Genomic DNA, 22,922 nt, shown 5'->3' with positions numbered 1-22,922 from the left:
TATCTTTAACAAATAAATTCAATCACAAATACTGTTTAGTGTGTAATTTCTTTGTGTTTGTGCTTTGTTCTATGTCAAAAAGGCCTCTGGGTAAAAACAAATTCCAACTCGCAGAGCCTAAACTCAAAATACTGTGAAACAGCATTTCATACAACAGGAGAAGTGCTCAGAGGGAGCATCATACTTGAAATCCTAAAAATTACATCAATGTACGCACAGTAAATGAAGCAGCAAATATGCCATGACGAGAGCTCCCCCTACTGACGGATAGAGCTGCAGCCATACACTATTGAACAATGACAATGTGTTTACGGGCATGTAATACCCACACAGGATTATACAGGGGATCCAATGACTATGATTATCCACACTCAAACAGCTTTAACATGGTAAAATACAGAAACAATTAACCAGAATTAAATTAAATTACGAATTAAATTACGAAGCACATATTGCCCGTTCTAAGAAATAAACAAAACTCCACTCTCCAGTGCTCTCACCATCAGCAGTCTCTAGGACAACCTGAATACATCACATTAAATGCATGCGCAAACCAGTAGGTCTAACCCACGAATACAGCAATGCAGAGATTTGTGAAAGAAAATAGTCTGAAATCTACTCCGCTTGTATTGATAGTCTTGTAATGACAGTTCAGCTCACCAGTATACCGTTCCACTTGTGGTTGTCATGGATGCAGCATTTATCTGCCTTTCTTCACAGGGCATCTGTAGGTAATTAAATGGCAAGGAATATGGTTCAAAAGAACACTTAAGCTGTGCTGTAAGATGCTGTCATATAGTAGACTTAATGCTCTCAATAATAAAAGTGTCAGCAAAGATTATTACAAGCCAATTCAAATAAATAGCATGTCTCTCAATTCGAGAAATATGAATCTTTTTTAATTAATTGTACCCTTTGAATTATTATCAAAGAAATCTGTATGTATCTGATGCATTTAATTACATTTCCAGGGATCATTTGCCATTATGTTCTCAAGTTTTAAGACTATATATTGCACATTTTATGTTAGATACCTCAACTCAACTGAATGTGCAATTGCCTTAAAGGTATAGTTCACCCAAAAATGAAAATTATCTAATCATTTACTCACCCTCATGCCATCCCAGATGTGTATGAATATCTTTATTCTGCAGAACACAAAGATTTTTAGAACAATATCTCAGCTCTGTAGGTCCATACAATGCAAGTGAATGGTAACCAGAACTCATAAGGTCCAAAAAGCATAAGCAAAGGGAGCATAAATGTAATCCATACATCTCCAGAAGTTTAATCCATATCTTCAGAAGTGATATGATAGTTGTGGGTGAGAAACATATCAATATTTCAGTCCTTTTTATAATAAATCTACACTTTCACATTCAGAAATTTCACATTCTGTCTCTTACTGTGCCTATTGTCCTGTTCCTTTAGTAATTCTGTACTGTCCCGTACCTTTCGCACACGTTTGCACGTGCACTTCATATAGAAATTGTATTTAGTCTGTGCAGTCTCATGTGGTTCTGTGTTTGTCCTATGTTATGTAGCACCATGGTCCTGGAGGAACGTTGTCTCATTTCGCTGTGTACTGTACTAACTGTATATGGTTGAACGACAATAAAAAACACTTTGACTGAATGTGGAGATTTATAGTAAAAAAAAAAAAGATTTTAAATGCTGATCTGTTTCTGGCCCAAAGTGATTGCATTGCATCAGAAGACATGTATTAAACCACTGAATTCGGATGGATAACGTTTATGCTACCTTTATATGATTTTTGGTTTTTATATGATCATCATTCACTTGCATTGAAAGGACCAACAGAGCGGAGATATTCCTCAAAATCTTTGTGTTCAGCAGAAGAATGTCACACCTGAGATGGCATGAAAGTGAGTAAATGATGAGATATGTATATATATATATATATACACATATACACACACATACATACATACATACATACAGTACTCACTTATGACCATGCCATCCGTCAGTCTTTAACACATCATCATCATTACAATCCCTGTAAAGGTCATGTGAAGTCATAAATGTGTGTACAACATAAATGTCATATACACTGGTGGCCAAATAATGTACAGATTTTGCTCTTATGGAAAGAAATTTGTCCTTTTATTCACCAAAGTGGCTTTCAACTTATCACAATTTATAGTCAGGACATTATTAACATGAAAAATTACTATTACAATTAGATTTTTTTTTTTTTCCAGAACTTCCTAAACTAATTCAAAGCAACCTCCACGTACAGCAATGACAGCTTTGCAGATCTTTGGCATTCTAACGGTCAGTTTGTCCAGATACTCAAGTGATAGTTCACCACGAGCTTCCTGTAGCACTTGCTATTGATGCGGCGGTCTTGTCGGGCACTTCTCATGCACCTTACAGTCTAGCTGATCCCACAAAAGCTCAATGGGTTTAAGATCCATAACACTCTTTTCCAATTATCTGTTGTCCATTGTCTGTGTTTCTTTGCACATGCTTTTATGTTTATTTTTTTTTTGTTTCAAAAGTGGCTTTTTCTTTGCAATCCTTCCCATAAGGCCTGCACCCCTGAGTCTTTTCTATACTGTTGTACATGAAAATGGTGTTGAGTGGGTAGAATTCAATGAAGCTTTCAGCTGAGGGCATGTGAGGCATCTATTTCTCAAACTAGAGACTCTGGTGTGCTTATCCACTTGTTTAGTCGTATCTGGGCCTTCCACATCTCTTTCTGTCCTTGTTTGAGCCAGTTGTCCTTTGTCTTTGAAGACTGTAGTGTACACCTTTGTATGAAATCATCAGTTTTTTGGCAGTTTTAAGCATTGTATAGCCTTCATTCCTCAAAACAATGATTGACTGAAGAGTTTGAGAAAGCCGTTTCTTTCTTTTTTTGTGTCATTTTTTACCAAATATTGACCTCAAGACATGCCAGTCTATTGCATACTGTGGCAACTCAAAAACACAAAGACAATCTTAAGCTTCATTTCACGAACCAAATAGCTTTTAACTGTGTTTGATATAATGGAAAGTGATTTTCTAGTACCAAATTAGCAATTTAGCATGATTACTCAAGGATAAGGTGTTGGGAGTGATGGCTGCTGGAAATGGGGCCTGTCTAGATTTCATCATAAATGTTTTTTTCAAATAGCGATTGTGCTGGGTTTTTTTTACATTAGTAAAAAACATCCTGATTGTACTTTGTGATCAGTTGAATGCCACTTTGGTGAATTAAAGTACCAATTTCCTTCCGAATCAGCCAAATCTGTACATTTTTCCAAACTTTTTGCAGCCAATGTATTTACCAGATTTATAATAAGATCAGTCATGAGCTCTCTAAATATCTTACCATGATGTCAAAAGTGGAAGTCCTTCATAAACAATTCTGCACATCAAGTTCTTGAGCATGTTTTATGTAGGACTATCTATCTGTCTGTCTGTCATCCATCCATCCATCCTTGTAATGGTCACCTCAGTGCATAAGTATGCACATATACTGAAATTACAAATTAGGATATCAGAATTTCATGCTTTCTAAACGACAGCCAGATATTAAACGATGTCATTATAAAAGTACTGCTAATATAGTATTCGATGAAAACGGCATCATATTTATAATCACCTTAACTGTACTTTGACCAATCAGAGAGCCTCGTTTTACAACGGCAACACATTTTGACGAATCAGGTCTCTTCTTGTTGCATAGACGCAACCTACCAGTGACGAGCTGAGTGAGTGCTGTTAGTTAGGCTGACCCATCATCAGGACAGGAGGTATGAGACTGATGAAACTTGACTAACTATGATAAATAATGTGCACTTAGACCTATTATCTTTTAGACGTTTTTATTCAGTGTATTGACCGTGGCAAGCAAGCCAGTTATTTTTTGCTCATCTTAAATTGTATCAGCCGGAAGTGTCAGCGCAACTATGTAGCAAATGTGGGTTAGCTTCTGTGTAGCACTGTGGTGTATATGGAAACACGAGTTTTACGAGCTTAATTTTTATTATATTATATTATGGCAAGCTTTTGTCGACAAAAGCTTAATCTACGATTATCTACATACATTTAGCTAGAAAAAATAAATAAACTGGTTGCATATCAATTTGAGCTTCTGTGATGCTTTATTTACAAGACAGTTGGCTTGTCACAGTATTGCTGATACAAATATACATACATATAACTCTTTAAGTTAAAATATTATGTAGTTAATTTAAAAAGCGATGTTGAGGTCTATCAGACGAGCTCTATTTATGTGCTATATAATTAAATTTCAACTGCTGCATATATTTATATGTGTTGACACCTTTTTCTAATTCACATATCGTTTCTTTAAGACAATTAAAAACACCAAAAACAGAATCAATATTGCTCTATTCACGACGACGCGTAGGTTTTCCCTGTTTTGCAGCAGAGTCTTAAAGCGACACATTCACCTCCTACCCACAGCTAAAGTATCAGAATTGCTGAAGATGCCTCAAACAAACAAGTTTAAATGTGCTGCGGCCAGCAGCTCTGCTCAGTATGCCGGTCCAGACCGGGGAGAACAACAACCACTCAGAGACCCAAACTCACCTCCAGGAGACAGTGGTGGAGATGACAACCCGGGGGATCCTCATATTATTAAATCTCCAAGTGATCCCAAGCAATACAGGTTCAGTCTACACATTCGGATAACCATTAACCACAGCATTTTACCACTGTGATTTTTGTTGTTGTTGCAATAGATACTGTGTATCTTTTTATACACGCAAGCAGATGAGCCTACAATCTGAGCACAACGTGCAAAGTTGGATACAGTATGCATCAACAATAATGTGCATACTGAATTTGATCTTCAAATGCCACTGTTTTACTACATTAAGCCATGTTAAGTCAAACCTTTCAAAGGATCATTTTACATTAAAAATGATATGTTGATACTGAAGGATAAGGTATAAACAGAAATATGAGATCACATAGGTAAAACACATGCTCTTGTTTCATATTGGAGTGTGTAATTTAACACTATACACAGGGAAAACACCCTCATGTTGTTCTAACCCTATATGAATTTCATTTTTCTTTGGAACAAAAAGGGATATTATATCCATCCATTAAATCCATCATTCACTTTCATTGTATGGAAAAAAGATGCTATGAAAGTGAATTATGACTGATGCTAACGTTTTGCCTTGTATCTCCTTTTGTGTTCCACGAAAGACAGTCAATCCAATGGGTTTGTAACAGCATGAGTGTGAGTAAATGGCAGAATTACCATTTTTGGATGAACTATCACTTTATCAGCTAATCCAGCTAACAAAATATTTTCTCTCTTTCCATTCCAGATTCATTGAGCTGAGTAACGGACTGAGGGCTCTTTTGATCTCTGATCTGAGTGGTTTAGATGGGAAAGCTGAAGATGAGGAGGATGAAGAAGATTCAGATGAAGAAGAGGCAGAGGGAGAGGAAGAGGAGGGAGACTCAGGGGAAGGAACAGATGAAGAGTCTGAGGAGGAAGGGGAGAGTCAGGACAGTGACTTTGAAGAGCTGGATGAGGACAATGACAATAAAAAGAAAAAGGGATCTGAAAAACAGGTTTGTATAGTGGTCAATAATGATGAGCAACAGGTAATTTGAAAGGATAGTTAATCATTTATTCACCCTCATGTTACTCTGAACCATTATGACTTTCAACCTTCTGTGGATCACAAAAGGACAGTCTCGGTCACCATTCACTTTCATTGTTTGGTAAAAGATGCAATGAAAATTAATGGATACGGAGACTGTCATTCTGCCTAAAAAAACACTTGTGTTCCATGGAAAAAAGAGAATCATATGAGTTTAGGACAACATGAGGGTTATTAATGTTGACAGAATTTTCATGATATTTTTGGCGAACTATCCCTTTAAGGAGTAGTCTGACAATGTTTTTTCCTGAAATCAGTCTGCAGCTGCCCTTTGCATTGGCGTAGGGAGTTTCAGTGACCCTAATGACCTGCCTGGACTTGCACACTTCCTAGAGCACAGTATGTCACAACAGCAGGCATTCTCCAATTTTGTAGCAGTTTATACATAGACCTGTTTTTCTTGACTGTGTCATCTCTCTTTCGTGTCTCAGTGGTGTTCATGGGCAGTGAAAAGTACCCTTCTGAGAATGGATTTGATGCGTTCTTGAAAAAGCATGGCGGCAGTGATAATGCTTCCACTGACTGCGAGAGAACCATTTTCCAATTTGACGTGCAGAGGAAACGCTTCAAAGAGGCCCTTGACAGGTGAAGTAGCTCTAAAGATGGTATCATATCACATCGGCTCTTATCTTGATGGCCTCTTTGTCTCTTTTTTTTATTTGGAGTGAGTGCAGTTGTCATAATTTACACTTCAACACCCCTCTCTCTTTTAAATATTTTCGGAACCCTAAGCTTTAAAACAAAACAAATAAATGTATTTATATGTATTAAAGGGATACTTGACCAAAAACTGAATATACTGTCATCATTCACTCACCCTCATGTTGTTTCAAACCCATATAATCTTCTTTCTTCCATAGAACACAAAAGGAGATTTTGGGCAGATAGGTTAGCCTCAGTCACTATTCACTTTTTTACATACATTGAAAGTAAATGGCCTACATTCTGCCAAACATCTCCTTTTGGAACAACATGTGGGTGAATGATGACAGAATTGTAATTGTTGGGTCAACTATGCCTTTAAGCTTTGACCCTACAAAACCTTTATCATTGTGGTATTGTTATTTTTTCTCAGATGGGCTCAGTTTTTCATATGTCCCCTTATGATTGAAGACGCCATTGACCGAGAGGTTGAGGCTGTGGACAGTGGTGAGTGAAGCTTTGGTTATAGATTTTAAAAAGTCTTGAAAACTAGATGGAGCATATTAACACCCTTATGTATTTGTGTTTGTTACAGAATATCAGCTCGCTAAGCCTTCAGACTCTCACCGTAAGGAAATGCTCTTTGGCAGTCTAGCAAAGCCCAACCATCCCATGGGCAAGTTCTGCTGGGGTAAGTCAAATACTTACACATTACATTCTCTGATTTACAAAGCTGCTTTATACTAATTGATTCAACCTCTTGCAACCAATGCAATTTGTTTTATAGCATTGTTTTTTCTGACAAGTCATAGATTTATTTCAGCTTATTGAGCAGTCTTCTGTTTTTATTTAAGGAAATGCACAGACCCTGAAGACTGAACCCAAGGAAAACAATATCAATGTTTACAAGCGATTGCGTGAGTTCTGGAAGAGGTACTACTCTGCCCACTATATGACCTTAGCTGTACAGTCCAAAGGTAGGTATTGTGGGAAGAGCCTCCCTTGGACATGAAATTTTGAAATATTTATAATATCATTGTAATATTTTAAGTAAAATATTGAAATGTTTTCGTTGATCCTAATGTGTACTCTGCTCTTACCTCCATAGAGAAACTTGACACTCTTGAGGAATGGGTTAGAGAAATCTTTAGTCAGGTACCCAACAAGTAAGTGGAACTTAAGCATTATTTAGAGTTGAGTAAAATGTGATAATATTAATGTGCTTAAACAATTAATTCTCAATAATTTCAGTGGGCAGCCAAAGCCTGATTTTTCAGGGCAACTGGACCCCTTTGACACACCTGCCTTCAACAAACTTTACCGAGGTATATGACATAGAATGTAGTGTCTGTTCTTGGTTAGAGATAACTCTAGACTCTTTTGTCTACACTGGTTTTTGGATTGGCAGTTTAGGAGTTATGATGAAACGAGAACTGTGACTCATCTTAAAGGAATAGTTCACTCAAAAATTCAAATTCTCTCATCATTTACTCACTCTCATTACATCCCAGATGTGTAAGACTTTCTTCTGCAGAACACAAACAAAGATTTTGAGAAGAATATCTCTGCTTTTTAGGTAAATACAATGCAAGTGAATGGTGACCAAAAATTAAGCTCCAAAAGGCACATAAATGTAGCATAAGAGTAATCCATAAAACTACAGTGGTTTAATCCATTAATCCAAGACATGTGAAGCAATCCAATCGGTTTGAGTTGAAAACAGACCAAAATGTCACTCAGTTTTTACTGAACACCTTGCTATTGCAGTCTTTCATGATTTCAAGCTCGATTACACTTGCTAGTGCTTGATGCATGTGCAAAGCACCAGATGGCGCTAGGAATTGTAATCAAGCTTGAAACCATGATTGCAAAGGAGACTGCGAATGTCAAGACTTATAGTGAAAATTAGTTACATTTTGGTCCGTTCCCATCCAAAACCGATTTGATCACTGCCGAAGACAATGCTTAACCCACAGGAGTCAAATGGATTACTGTCTTTATGTGCTTTTTTGGTGGTTCAAAGTTTTGGGATAGTTTGAGGGTAAGTAAATTAGGCGAGAATTTTCATTTTTGGGTGAATTTCTTGTTTGACGTCACAGTTAATGTCTGTCTTTCATGGAACACAAAAGCAGATGTTAGGCAGAATGTTAGTCTCAGTCACCATTCGCTTTCATTGTATGGAAAAAAGATTTAATTGAAAGTGAATCTGCTTTTGTGTTCCCAGAAGAAAGAACGTCATATGGGTTTTGAACAACATACAGAATTTTCATTATTGGGTGAACTATCCCTTTAACACAATACTAATATCTTGTATGTTTGTTACAGTGGTGCCTGTTAGAAAAGTGAATGCCCTTACCATTACATGGGCACTTCCACCACAAGAGAAGCACTACAGGTAAACCAGTTGGGGATTAAACTTCAGTTTCAGTTCTCAAAACCTCTAAAACACAGTGACCCACATTGAGATTCAGCTGAATGCTTCATTGACTCCTTAAATAACTGATGTTCTGTCCCAAAATATTGGCAAAAGTTACCTTCGGAAAAGAGCTCTGTAGTTCTAAAATATAGATTTTTTTTTTTGCCTGTCTGTAATGATTACCAGAGGCCCAGTATTATTTCATTTTTTAACAATATGATGCTCATCCAAAGCTTTTTATTTCTGTCTTTAGGGTAAAGCCTCTGCATTACATTGCTTGGTTGATTGGTCATGAGGGAACTGGCAGTATCCTGTCTGTGCTTAGGAAGAAGTAAGTCACTTCTCTCTTGATTTCGTTTTTGGAAGTGGCATTGTGATTCTGCATTCCATTTAACTTACCACTACTCATAGCAAAAGTTATTTTGAAATGTCAATACATTTGTTTTACACTTGAATCTCTTTGTCCAGGTGCTGGGCCTTAGCTTTGTTTGGTGGAAACAGTGAAACTGGTTTTGATCAGAACACCACCTACTCAATTTTGAGTATTTCCATTACTCTGACCGATGAGGGCTACCAGAACTTTTATAAGGTCTGTAAGTCTAAATGGAACATTGACTAACTGACTTTTATGAACATACACTAGTGTTTTTGAACATGTCAGAAAACATCCACTACTGTTACTAGCATCCTTAAGAAATAATAGACTTTACACACTTAATGTCATTATAGAAATACAGAATTGCTGGATGTGTGTAAAATAGGATTACAAAGCCTCTGAGGCACAAATGCCCTCTTTACCATCCTAAATTATAACAGACACAATTTCTTTAAAGTTTAGAGTCAGAATGAATGCATCCATGATAATTCAGCTGGTTTTCTTCATTCAGGTTGCTGATCTGGTGTTCCAGTACTTGAAAATGCTTCAGACACTTGGGCCCCAACAAAGGTAGGCCATTTACTTGAAGTATACCTTAACAGGTGTGCAGTTTTATTGAAGAGAGTCTTTGCAGACCTTTAGCACACACAACACTGAAGAGCAGCTTGTAAGACTTCTCAACAAACTTTAAAAATTGTTTTTCTTCTGTAGAATATTTGAGGAAATTCAAAAGATCGAGGCGAATGAATTCCACTATCAGGAGCAGGTAAGGGTTGAGCTTTTAACACTGCTCTCACTGTATCTATGATTTGTTGTTTTCCTCCAACATTTAAGCATTTTGGTGTTCCTGACCAAGAACTAATTAAACTAAGATATGTGATGAGGACTTTGCTTAGTACTCACAGTGTTGCTTTTTCAGACTGATCCCATTGAGTATGTGGAGGATATCTGTGAAAACATGCAGCTGTTCCCAAAAGAGGACTTCTTAACTGGAGACCAGCTTATGTTTGAGTTTAAACCAGAGGTAGATGCCCGATCAAAGTCACCACTGCCATACAGCTTGCAATGTTAAAAAGAATGAGTACATATCAGGGGTCAGAAATTAAGCGAGTCTTGGGACAAAATTGCCTTCAAAAAATCTAAATATGGGGGCAAAAATACCACCATAAAGAATTGTTTTTTTAAACATCATATATAGTTCATATTATTCTATTCTAGGCCTGGTTATACATATCATATCATACCATAAGATATATAGATGTTGATTTAATTTTATGGGTAAGAGTCAGTATTCAGGTAATAAATTCTAATTATAGTCTTAATTATTTAGATTGAGAATTGTGTTAATGAATTTATTGAATTGAACCATTTCACATAAAAGGATGAAATAGTATATTTTTATATGGTTAAAAATGTGTCCTCATAAAGATAAATAAATACATTATACAAATTAAGGAAAATCAAATCTAATTAATAGTTTATTTCTGACACTGGTACCTATTTGTGCTATTTAAGTATGCCAAGCAGACACAGGAACTCCTTTTAACCAAAACAGGAACTCCTGATAACCAAAGGTGTTGAATTGTGTTACTTTCTTAGGTGATCTCTGCTCCATTGAATCTCCTCACACCAGAGAAGGCCAACTTGCTCCTTTTGTCCCCTGAGCATGAAGGGCAGTGTCCACTCAAGGAAAAATGGTTTGGGACACAATACAGTGTGGAGGGTTCGTATATCATTATAATTTCAGTTTTGTTTGCATAACAATATTCAGGATCAGAAACTGTGTTAAAGGGTTAATTCACCCAAAAAGGAAAACTCTCTCATCATTTACTCGGCCTCATGCCATCCCATGTATATGACTTTCTTTTTTCTGCTGAACACAAATTGAGATTTTTAGAAGAATATCTCAGCTTTGTAGGTCTATACAATGCAAGTGAATGGTGGCCAGAACTTTGAAGGTCCAAAATGTAAAGGCAACAAGACTAGTTAAATCCATATCTTCAGAAGTTATATAATAGGTGTGGGTGAGAATCAGATCAATATTAAAATAATTTTTTACTATCAGTCTCCACATTTACATTCTTCTTTTGTATTTGGCACTCTGCATTCTTCATGTGTATCGCCACCTACTGTGCAGGGAGGGAGGATAGTTTATAGTAAATACAGTTGAAGTCAGAAGTTTACTTACACCTTAGCTAAATACATTTCCTGACAGCGTTGAAAACATTCCCTGTCTTAGGTCAGTTAGGATCACTACTTTATTTTATGAATGTGAAATGTCAGAATTATAGTAGAGAGAATTATTTATATCAGCTTTTATTTCTTTCATCACATTCCCAGTGGGTCAGAAGTTTACATACACTTTGTTAGTATTTGGTAGCATTGCCTTTAAATTGTTTAACTTGGGTCAAATGTTTTGGGTAGCCTTCCACAAGCTTCTCACAATAAGTTTCTGGCCCACTCCTCTAGACAGAACTGTTTCAAACACCTATATTTTTTGGCCCACAGACATACAGCAACACTGGAGAGATCTCTGGGCTGGAGATTTTGATTTAAATCCAAGCCTTCACCTTCCTGCTGAGAACAAGTTCATTGGTAGGAGTGCTGTAATGTTTTGCTGTAGTGAACAGTGGAATCTTATTCTAATGTACTCTTTCTGTATTCTGTTTTAAGGCTGTTTACAATTGTTGTTTTTTCTTTTCACATTCAGCCACTGATTTTGCCCTTAAAACACCTGACTGTCCGGACACCGAGTATCCTATCAGAATAGTTAACAATGACAGAGGATGTCTGTGGTACAAGAAGGATAACAAGTTTAAAATTCCCAAAGGTGTGGTTGTGTTTGTGAATATATTGAGGGGTGAATTCACTGAATGTCGCCGTATTCAGACGGGACTAGTTTTCCCTTAGGAAGTTAAGGAAATTTGCATTTCACAGATGCACTTTCTGATTTTAATCCTGTCCGAATCTGACAAGTCTGTGTTTTTCTCACAAAACCTCTGTAAAAATTTGAAAAAAGATCAAATTACCTACTGTTTTTCGTCTAACTCTAAGGAATTCTAATCCCTTCCGAATGCTGATGTCTGTGATTGCTGATTAATTTATTTTCACAACGCTTCTCATGTATGTTTACTTACATGAACTACCGTTAAGATCGTACCTCTGTAATAAACACTGAGATCTTTAGTCTCGTCCGAATCAGTAGATAAAATCTCAGATGTTGGCTGATAATAATTATAACTCAAACGTTGTTTAGAAAACTAAACCTGTCTGAATTTTGCTTTTGGCTGCTCTGCATAATTTATTTAGTGAATCGGGCACTGAATAAGTGCATACACTGTATACAAATAACTGTAGTTTTTAGTGTTTTAGAGACTATCACATACAGTGGGATTCAAAAGTCTGATTTTCACTTGTGAAAATGTTATTTTGCATTTTTATAATTTATTAAAGTTTTTTCAGGACAGATTACTTTATCAGTATGACATTTTGAGTAAAAATTAATTCTTACTATTTTGTCTAAATGTCAGCCTGCGCTTGAGCTGGCATAGAGCTGGAACATTGTGTAAAACCTGATGATCCATGTTGTCCCAGCATGATTTGAGAATTTTACAAGGATTATCTTGTGTGCTTCAGTGGAAGCAAGGAAAACTGACCTTTTGTATAAAGGTGTTAACATGGTCAATTTCACAACATTTGCTTGCATTTCAGTAGTGACCTTGAAATTGCACTGAATCTAATACATTTCTTCATAATAACTTTTTCATATGATTTTTTTCGTAATCCTAAAACATTTTTTTTTTCTTGGTTTTAAATTAGATTTTTAATCCCAGATTTTCAATGTGAACCCCACTGTATCTGATGTCTACTAGTAAAATACATTTAGTTGAATGTTTGTGTCTTTCCAATCCTGCAACCTCCATGCTCAATTACCTACCTCACACTCTCTCTTTCTCCAGCATATGTGCGGTTCCACCTCATATCACCTGTGGTTCAGAAATCTCCTAAAAAGTAAGCTGAAGATCATGTACAGCAGTATGAGCGTATCTTGAAAATGCTGTTGCCATTTTCATGTCTGGTTTTTATTCTTGTCCATCCATTTACCTTTCTTTCTGTCCTTTTCTTTCTCACCTCCACTTAGCTTGGTGCTCTTTGACCTGTTTGTGAATATCCTGGTGCATAACCTGGCCGAGCCAGCCTACGAGGCCGATGTGGCTCAGCTAGAATATAAACTAGTGGCTGGGGAACATGGCCTTGTCATCAAGGTTAAGGGCTTCAACCACAAACTTCCTGTAAGTAACACATACAGGTGCTGGTCATATAATTAGAATATCATCAAAAAGTTGATTTATTTCAGTAATTCCATTAAAAAATTGAAACTTGGATATTATATTCATTCATTACACACAGACTGATATATTTCAAATGTTTATTTCATTTAATTGTGATGATTAAAACTGACAACTAATGAAAATCCCAAATTCAGTATCTCCGAAAATTTGAATATTACTTAAGACCAATACAAAAAAAGGATTTTTAGAAATGTTGGCCAACTGAAAAGTCCTTTTTGCGTTCTGACGCTGTGTCTTGTTCAAGAGTGGCTTGACACAAGGAATGCGACAGCTGAAACACATGTCTTGCATACGACTGCGTGGTGGTTCTTGAAGCACTGACTCCAGCTGCAGTCTACTCTTTGTGAATCTCCCCCACATTTTTGAATGGGTTTTGTTTCACAATCCTCTCCAGGGTGCGGTTATCCCTATTGCTTGTACACTTTTTTTTCTACCACATCTTTTCCTTCCCTTCGCCTCTCTATTAATGTGCTTGGACACAGAGCTCTGTGAACAGCCAGCCTCTTTAGCAATGACCTTTTGTGTCTTGCCCTCCTTTTGGACAGCTGTCAAGTCAGCAGTCTTCCCCATGATTGTGTAGCCTACAGAACTAGACTGAGAGACCATTTAAAGGCCTTTGCAGGTGTTTTGAGTTAATTAGCTGATTAGAGTGTGGCACCCGGTGTCTTCAATATTGAATCTTTTCACAATATTCACATTTTCTGAGATACTGATTTTGGGGTTTTTCATTAGTTGTCAGTTATAATCATCAATTAAAAGGAATGAACTTGAAATGTATCAGTCTGTGTGGAATGAATATAATATCCAAGTTTCACTTTTTGAATGGAATTACTGAAATAAATCAACTTTTTGATTATATTCTAATTATATGACCAGCACCTGTACAATTTCAGGTTAAATAAAGAAAAGAGGTCCAGATTTTAAAATTGTCATTATTTCCCTCTTTTCTCCATGTGCAGTTGTTGTTCAACCTGATTGTGGATTATCTCACTGATTTCTCCGCCGCTCCTGACGTGTTCAGCATGTTTGCAGAGCAGCTAAAGAAGACCTATTTTAACATCCTCATTAAGCCAGAGAAGCTTGGAAAGTATGTCTCCTTTGCATTCACTTAAATTGCAAAGGTTATATTGCCATGGCCAAATTTGTCTAATACAGAGGAAGCGTCTCCAATTATCATGCAGGAGTTTGAATATTTTGGTGTGTGTTTTAATGAGTACTGATCTAGCTCTGGAATTTGTTGTTTTTAATAAAAAATGAGCCTTGTGGTCGCTATGAACCCTTTTCACAGACTGCGATGAGGCATTGCCACATTATTTTAGCTGTGTAAATCAACCAAGCTTTCAAGTCAAGTTTAAAAAAAAACTAAAGTTTATATATATATATATATATATATATATATATATATATATATATATATATATATATATATATATATTCAGCTCTTTAATTATTAAATGTAAATTAAATTATTATTATTTGTGTTATCTACCCTGGCATGCATTAGTAAAAATAGTCAGCACTGCTGTAATTGGGTTTCAAAAACAGCTGCTGAGGCAGTGACAATTTGACATCTTTCTTCTGACTGCCGTAATCCTTCTCTTTCTCTCTCTCTCTCTCTCTCTCTCTCTCTCTCTCTCTTTTTTCTTCTTTTGGAAAGTCATTAAAACATTATAGGGGTTTATTTTTGGGGGGAGGGGGGCAAATAGGAACACAAAAATATTTGATATGGTCTCCCACTCACTGCGTTCCAAACAAGGAAGTGTGTAAAGGGTTCATCAGTTGCGGAAAGTGATGGCAGCAAAGTTCTCTCCAGCATGCTCCACTCTGTCGCTTGTCAGTGACTCACTATCCATTTTAGCGAAATCCTAAAACAAAATGCTAACAAGTTTTCCCACTCCTGATATACATTCTTTTAACATTCAGCTGCAGTTTTCTTTATTGCTGTAGAAAGTAATATTATGGCAGATTAGAACCTGGAACCTGTGCTCCCCCCAAACTGCCCCCACCCTTTTTTGAAGGAACAGTTCACTTTCTTCTATAAAACACAAATGAAGACTTTTAGAAAAATATATCTCAGCTCTGTATGTCCACACGATGCTAAATGAATGTAACCAAAACTTTGAAGCTCCAAAAAGTACATAATGGCAGCATAAAAGTAATATGTAATACTCCAGTGGTTTAATCCATGTCTTCTGAAGAAATCCAATCAGTTTTGGTTGGAGAACAGACCAAAATATAACTTTTTATCTTATCACTATAAACCTTGACATCAGCAGTCTCCTTGGCGACCATCAATTCAAGTTTTATTACACTTCCTATAGCGCCATCAAGCACTAGAAAGCGTTATGCTTGAAATCGTGACTGTGCTTAGAGACTGCAATGTAAAGTTTTATAATGAAAAAGGAGTTATATGTTTTTCTGTTCTCTCACAAAATGGATTAGATCTCTTAAGACAACATGGATTAAACCATTGTGTCATGTTTTTTTTTTTGGGAGCTTCAAGGTTTGGTCGCCATTCACTTGCATTGCAGAGCTAAGAAAGTCTTCCAAAAATCTTAATTTGTGTTCTGCAGAAGAAAGTAAATCATACACATCTGGGATGGCATGAGAGTGAGTAAATTATGTTTTTAGGTGAACTGCTCCTTTAAACACAGTGATGATGTCCATGTTATTGCTATTGAATTTACTTATTTTTTGTATATTTCTTTTCCTAATTATTTCCTATTTCTCCTCAGGGATGTTAGGCTTCTGATTTTGGAGCACTCTCGCTGGTCAACCATCCAGAAGTACCAGGCGGTGGTAGATGGTCTCAGTGTGGATGAGCTCATGGAGTTTGTGAGCAGCTTCAAGTCAGAGCTGTATGCTGAAGGACTAGTGCAAGGAAACTTCACTAGTTCTGTGAGTTTCACCCAAAACTTTCACATACTTTTTGATTTAAACATTGTGTATGTACAGTACTGTATGTTGTTGTTAAGGAATATTCCAGATATGCTCTTATCACCAAGATCTGTGACATGTCGTCAGTGATTACTTCAGCAAATAATTTGGACTCGTACCTCCAGTTTGTCAAAGTAAACAAAAAATGTGTTGACAGAAATGCAGTTACAGTACATTGGAAGTCTACAGGGCAATCGTTGACTTTGTTGTAAGTGCATAAATGTCAGCTTTGTTTTAACAGACTGAGGGGCAAGTTGCAATTATTTTCTGTGGTAATTAACAGTATGACACAGATGCTGCTGATAGAGCATAACATGTCTTGAACACAGAATGTTCCTTTAAGTACAAAGCTTTCAATTTACACTCAGAACAACAGCTCTGTTAAGAATGTAATAACGTGAATGTTGAATTTCTCATCGACTGCAGGAATCCATGGAGTTTTTGCAGTATGTTTCAGAGTAAGCACTTGACTTTTTGTTATAGAGTGTGTGGTGTTTTGTAGAGCAGTACCACAATAAAAAATAAAAAAAATTGGAACCCTAAATTGTATTTATTAAAACCCTTTTATTTAAACCCTATTTATTTTTTTCAAACAATATTCCCTTTCAGCAAACTGCAGTTCAAGAAGTTGTCAGTAGAGGTCCCTGTTCTCTTCAGAGTTGTAGAGCTCCCTCAGAAACACCATCTCTGCAAAGTCAAGTCTCTCAACAAGGGAGATGCAAATTCTGAGGTCACTGTATATTACCAGGTAATATCTGTTAATACTTTTTCATACAGTACATTAAACATCTTACTATCAAGTTCATTACTTTAGCTCAATAAAAAGACAAAAATAAATAAATAAATTCAGCACATAATTTCACGAATATGTGCACAGATATAAAATGGCCAATTGTTGAAATGTCCATCCTATAATAGCAATGCATTTTTATTGTACCTAATGCCACCCTGTCTCTGTCGTTTCTATCCTTTGGCAGTCTGGTCCTAAGAACTTGCGTGAACACACTCTGATGGAGCTGCTTGTGGTGAGTTGTTAACATTGTGCCATGGAGAACAAGATTAATATATTGGTGCGAAAGTATAAGAGCAGCCTCCCCAAGGTTTTTTTAAGCAATGAAATCGGTCCCTGCTGCCAGTTTCAGAAGAAGTTTTCAGTTATTGCACTCCAGAGCGCTGAGCACACATATCTGCATGGTCATAAGCTCAACTCATCCACTTTACTTTACACAGAAGACTTTGGATTTGGATGCTGTCCAGTTCTCTGTCTTTCTCAGCAGTTACTTTAAAAGACTCTGAAAAGTTGAACTGGCTCTCATTGTGAAGTGTGATATACTGTCTTACTCTATAGCTGCATACAAAAGCCTGTTCCTGAATAGGGCGCCTTACATTAGCTGTGCTAAGGGTGCAAAATATAACACTTTTCACTTGCATTTGGCACTTGGTGAGTGCTATACTTTGGTTGCATTTGAACATTTAAATAAAACACCATTAACCAATTACTCCCTGATTTGTGTGAAGATTTTCATTCAGAACTGTGTGGTAACATACATGTGGAATTGTTTACCCAAAAATTCAAATTCTGTAATTATTTACTCACCCTAATGTTGCTCCAAACTATTTAATTAATTTCTGTCTTTGGGAAGCAAAAGGTGAATTTGTAAAGATTCTTTACTGGGAGGGGCCTAGGTAGCTCAGCAAGTACAGATGCTGACTACCACACCTGGAGTTGCAAGTTCGAATCCAGGAAATGCTGAGTGACTCCAGTCAGGCTTCTGAAGCAACCAATTGGCCGGTTGCTTGGGTGGGTAGAGTCACGTTGGGTTAACCTCCTTGTGGTCGCCATAATGTGGTTCTCGCTCTCGGTGGGGCACGTGGTGAGTTGTGTGTGGATGGAGAATAGCGTGAAGCCTCCACACATGCTAGGTCTGGTAACATGCTCAACAAGCCACGTGATAAGATGCGTGGATTGACGTCTTAGACACGGAGGCAACAGAGATTCGTCCTCCACCACCCGGATTGAGGCGAGTCACTACGCCACCACGAGGACTTAAAAGCGCATTGGGCATTCCAAATTGGGGAGAACGAAATTTTTTTTTTTTTTTTTTTTTTTAAATAATCTTCAATGGGTTTATTTGCCATATAGTGAATCAAAGTGAAAAGTGAAATCTTGAAACTTTAACTTGAAAAAGGACAATAAATAAATCATGGTCAAAGTAATCAATACAATTCATGCACTATATTCACTATAAGTCCTTGCATTAATATTATTAATAATATTAATGCAAAATACAATTTTATATTTCTGGCATTACATTTTTTTTCAATATACCAATCATTGCCAGGTATGGCAAAGTTAATTTTGGACCTTGACAGAGTTTTTATCGACTTATTCTTATTTCTGTTATAGATGCACATGGAGGAGCCTTGCTTTGACTTCCTCAGAACCAAAGAGACACTAGGGTGAGTCTATAGCACAGGGACTATATCGTTAAAATTTTATCTTGCTGCAGTTTCTGGTTTTAATTGGTTTTTACTCCATCTGTTTTTATAGATATCACGTCTACCCCACTTGTAGAAACACATCAGGTGTCCTTGGATTCTCAGTCACAGTGGAGACTCAGGCCACAAAGTTCAAGTGAGCTCTCACTGTGCATTTTAGTTGCAGTTCTCTGTTTCTATCAGAGTTTATGTGCATTTTTTCTTATCAAATCTAAAATATATCCTACTCAAGTTAGTGTTTAAGTTTTTATTCGCATCTTAGTTTTCCATCCAGCAGTTTTTATGTGGTATCTCGAATTTTGCATAAAAATACTGGGATGGAAGCTGGGATATTACTGGGATACTGTGATATTCTTTTGACTTTTCACATATTTTTTGTTGAATCAGCTGACAAACGGTACAAACCTTCAAACAGACTGTAGGGGGCTGTTCACACCAAACACATTTTTTGCATTCATATGTACTGTTTTTTTTCTTTGTAAACAAAGATATTGCATCACATCTTGCTGTAGGGATGCAATTTTTTTTAAACCGAGTATCCACCAGTATTTAACCAGTTAGTAACTGGATAACCGATAACCCATGAATCAAACAAGTGACCAAACAGGCATTAAAAAAGGTCTGTCTTAAACAAAACAGGCTCACATTACAGATGTGCATATTTAGAAATAGTTATTACATCAACATTTTAATGGATCACTTGCATGCCCACTTAATCTACGAGACAATAACTTATGGCAGTTAAACAATGGATGAAGAAAAACATAGCCTACCAACAGTCACCTACCCACCCCTGTGCTGCTGGGAAATCCTAATAATTTTTGTTTAGAAAAATCAACATATCTACATGATATGGTACGCAGCACAACCGGCAAGCTCGAGAACCCACTTCGGATGCACTGACGTCCAGCCGTATACATGCTTTTAGATGTAGAGGCTTGCAGATGTTTTTTTTTATATATATGGTACTGCATTTTGCTCATGCTACGACTAAACTTTAAAGTCCTATTTTGCAATTTACACCTGAACGTGTCGTCTTCACAAACTAAATGGTCCCATAGTGCATGCTTAATTTTTTGTCATTCAGACGGAGAGGAAGATGGTGGTTATGGGTTAACAGTGCCCTCATGTGTTCATATAACATTCCCTACAAGTTAAACCCATCAAATTAGCTCTGTTGTTACTTTAATTTTAACCGATAGAATTAGTCAAACTAATTGTTAATGCTGGTTAACCGGTTCACTGTCTACTTCACTGTCTCGCTGTTTTTTTTTTTTTTTTTTTTTTGTGTCTTGTGCAGGAGCACCACATTTTTAAGATGCCATTTTAAAACGTGTTTTGAGACACCTGCATTCTGTTGTTACACTGCGTCTAGCTTTTTTGTTTTTTATCTCGAGCGCATTAGGCATAAACTGCCTCTAAGTTTTTCCCTCACAGCCTCAATTTAATTCATGTAAAATTCATTATGGCTTCTACCCTGAACAAGTTCTATACTTCCAGTCTTTAAAGCTCTCTTTCACTCTCTCACTCACTTTTCTTCTTGTGCTCCAGCACTGAGCTGGTGGAGACAAAGATCGAGGAGTTCCTGGTGAGCTTTGGGGAGAAGATGAACAGCTTGAGTGATGAGGCTTTTAAGACACAGGTGACTGCTCTCGTCAAACTGAAGGGTTGTGAAGACACCCATCTCGGCGAGGAGGTGGACAGGAACTGGACAGAAGTGGTCACGCAGCAATACGTCTTCGACAGACTCAGCCGAGAGGTGAGGAACCCTGTTGTGCATGAGCAGTATCTGACAGTTCTGTAACGTGTTAATGATGAATTGAGGGGAAATGCTCTGACATTTTTATTTTGTACTTGTACAAAAGATTGATGCACTGAAACTCATGACCAAGGCTGAACTCATTAACTGGTTCATGGAACACCGGGGGGAAGGCAAGAGAGAGCTCAGCGTTCATGTAAGTTCACCCACCTGTCACGCATTTGAAATTCATCTTTAGAAGTGGATCTAAATTACATTGTTTGCCAGGCAGCACTTTATTGAAATAACACATACACCCAAGTTCATTTGACACATGTACTCCTCTAAAATAACAGAGAATTTAGCTTTAAACCTAACATTTGTGCATTTGCAGTTGTAAGGTGTAGACCATTTAGTATTCACCTTGTATAGTGAAAATGATGTCATATATAACACTCTGAAGGATGATTGGTGTCCTTAGGTTGTTGGTTACGGAATAGAAGAGAACGACCCTCCTAGTGAACATCCAGAATTTGAGGAGGAGGAAGGCAGTAAGATATCATTGTATGGAGAGGTCTCCAAACTCACCTTCCTTCCAGCTTCCTCTTTACTGTCCTCGGCCACGGCCATCACAGACATCCGGGCCTTCACCTCCACCCTCAACCTCTACCCTTACCACAAAATTCTCAAATAAACAGCCAGCATGGACTCACACTGCCAGGCAGGCAGACCCCTACCTTCATCTTCTATCTTCTCCTTCTGTATTCTGTCTGTCTTGAGCATGGTTTGGTCAGGGGTGGCAGTCTCCCGATGCTCTCGCACATGAGAAAAGAGCTTCAGCCATGTGTGCATTCATATCCTGAGCCATGCTGTTAGAATGACGTTTGTAAGTGTATGTGTGCGTGTGTAAGCATGCATGGATGGAGCTCAGTCTGGGGGTCTTGCAGACAGACGCAGATCAAGATGGATCTCATTATACTCCTCCCTGGCTGTAGTGAACTTTTAGAGCATAAACATGACTTATACTACTCATAAAAGTGTGTATTTTATCATTAGGTCTGCAGTGTTACGTTTGTACTAATAAAATATATTTGAATGAGATGCAGTTAGAGAGATTGTTGGAGTGCTTTTTATGTGGCCAGCTGATGATGCCCGATACTGAGGATCTGTAATGGTGCTCCGAGATGGGCATTAAAGTGGAGCGTGCATGACCAAAATGATGATGGTCCCTTTTACAGGTATAGCATCATTCTGCATTTGGCACAAATTAAACCTGTGAACTAAGTGATGGCTAATGTCAATGCTTGACTTTAGAGTGTGCAAATATATATTTATTAAAAGCACTGTAAAACTGCTAATGGCTCGTCTGCTTTTGATCATTTTCATCTTAAATATAATATTTAGTTTTAAATTCTGATTTCAGTCACATGAAATCCAAACAAACCCCAGAGATAGCTGTAGGCCATTGCTGTTTAATAGTGCTGCTTCGCCGCTACTGAATCTTCAGCGCCACGGCACAATTAATTATATTTTATCCGAGTTACAAGAGGGCAGTTTGCGTGTACCACAGACTAACACTCAAAACAACACGTCTTACTATTGCGTTGTGTTCGCTGGCTGCACGTTAAAGCAGCGTGACTAACATAGTCCTATTCACGAACAAATTACTATTCTGAGCCGGTTCTTTGAATAAATCACTCCTAATGATTTACCAACTCACAAGATGTCTGTTTGAATCAGTCTGACGAATTGTTCACTGAATGAACTCACCGAATCAGTCAGCGTGGTATCTGACTCACTGAACCGCAAGCAGACTTAACTTTCATTTTTCCAGTGCGTAGTGAAGCCACAGTTGTATAAATGAACATGTTGAAGATACACATTTGCAGCAAAATGTGAAAAAACACAACATTTATCTATATTCCTCCTGCTGAAAAAGTTAGCACTGCATTAGAGGAAGACAGATAAAATATAGATATCATTTAGAATACATTAAAATAAATAAATAAAGAAAATTAATAAACTCAATCAGAATCAGACAGGGTCATAATACTTAAGAAATGTTATTCTTGCTATTATGAGTTTAAAGGAATATTGTGGTTTGGAGACAAGTTAAGCTTAATCGACAGCATTTGTGGCATAATGTTGATTACCACAAAAAAAAAAAAAAAAGAAAGAAATCTGGGTTCCAGTGAGGCATTTACAATGGAATTGATATAATATAATGGGGCCAATCCATAAACGATTGGCCCCATTATTATATCCAAAAGTATAGCCACAAGACATAAACAATATGCATGTT

The 22,922-nt window shown here is 37.1% G+C and overlaps 1 protein-coding gene across 2 annotated transcripts; it reads left to right on the top strand.

Annotated features, from left to right (window-relative positions):
- The first annotated feature begins 3,704 nt into the window (after window positions 1-3,704).
- Window positions 3,705-22,266, top strand: LOC127649402 (nardilysin-like). Of its 2 annotated transcripts, none has more exons than XM_052134475.1 (31): window positions 3,705-3,764; window positions 4,441-4,645; window positions 5,319-5,568; window positions 5,918-5,999; window positions 6,092-6,245; window positions 6,736-6,809; window positions 6,898-6,993; window positions 7,157-7,279; window positions 7,411-7,468; window positions 7,554-7,627; window positions 8,628-8,697; window positions 8,972-9,049; window positions 9,187-9,307; window positions 9,606-9,664; window positions 9,806-9,860; window positions 10,014-10,118; window positions 10,694-10,817; window positions 11,603-11,689; window positions 11,805-11,924; window positions 13,054-13,105; window positions 13,236-13,386; window positions 14,406-14,533; window positions 16,182-16,344; window positions 16,810-16,841; window positions 16,993-17,131; window positions 17,361-17,408; window positions 18,791-18,843; window positions 18,935-19,018; window positions 20,434-20,641; window positions 20,748-20,837; window positions 21,102-22,266. In XM_052134475.1, exons 2-31 carry the CDS (start codon window positions 4,464-4,466, stop codon window positions 21,312-21,314), a joined length of 3,273 nt encoding a protein of 1,090 aa, XP_051990435.1. In that variant the 5' UTR covers window positions 3,705-3,764; window positions 4,441-4,463; the 3' UTR covers window positions 21,315-22,266. The 2 variants fall into 2 exon arrangements, with proteins under 2 accessions (XP_051990435.1, XP_051990434.1); XM_052134474.1 differs by having other exon boundaries at window positions 3,737-3,764; window positions 4,385-4,645; window positions 21,102-22,265.
- The last annotated feature ends 656 nt before the right edge of the window (window positions 22,267-22,922 follow it).

Source organism: Xyrauchen texanus, chromosome 9 (assembly GCF_025860055.1).
Source record: "Xyrauchen texanus isolate HMW12.3.18 chromosome 9, RBS_HiC_50CHRs, whole genome shotgun sequence".
In the NCBI taxonomy this organism is placed as follows: Eukaryota; Metazoa; Chordata; class Actinopteri; order Cypriniformes; family Catostomidae; genus Xyrauchen; species Xyrauchen texanus.
This window is presented reverse-complemented; position numbering and strand designations above follow the sequence as displayed.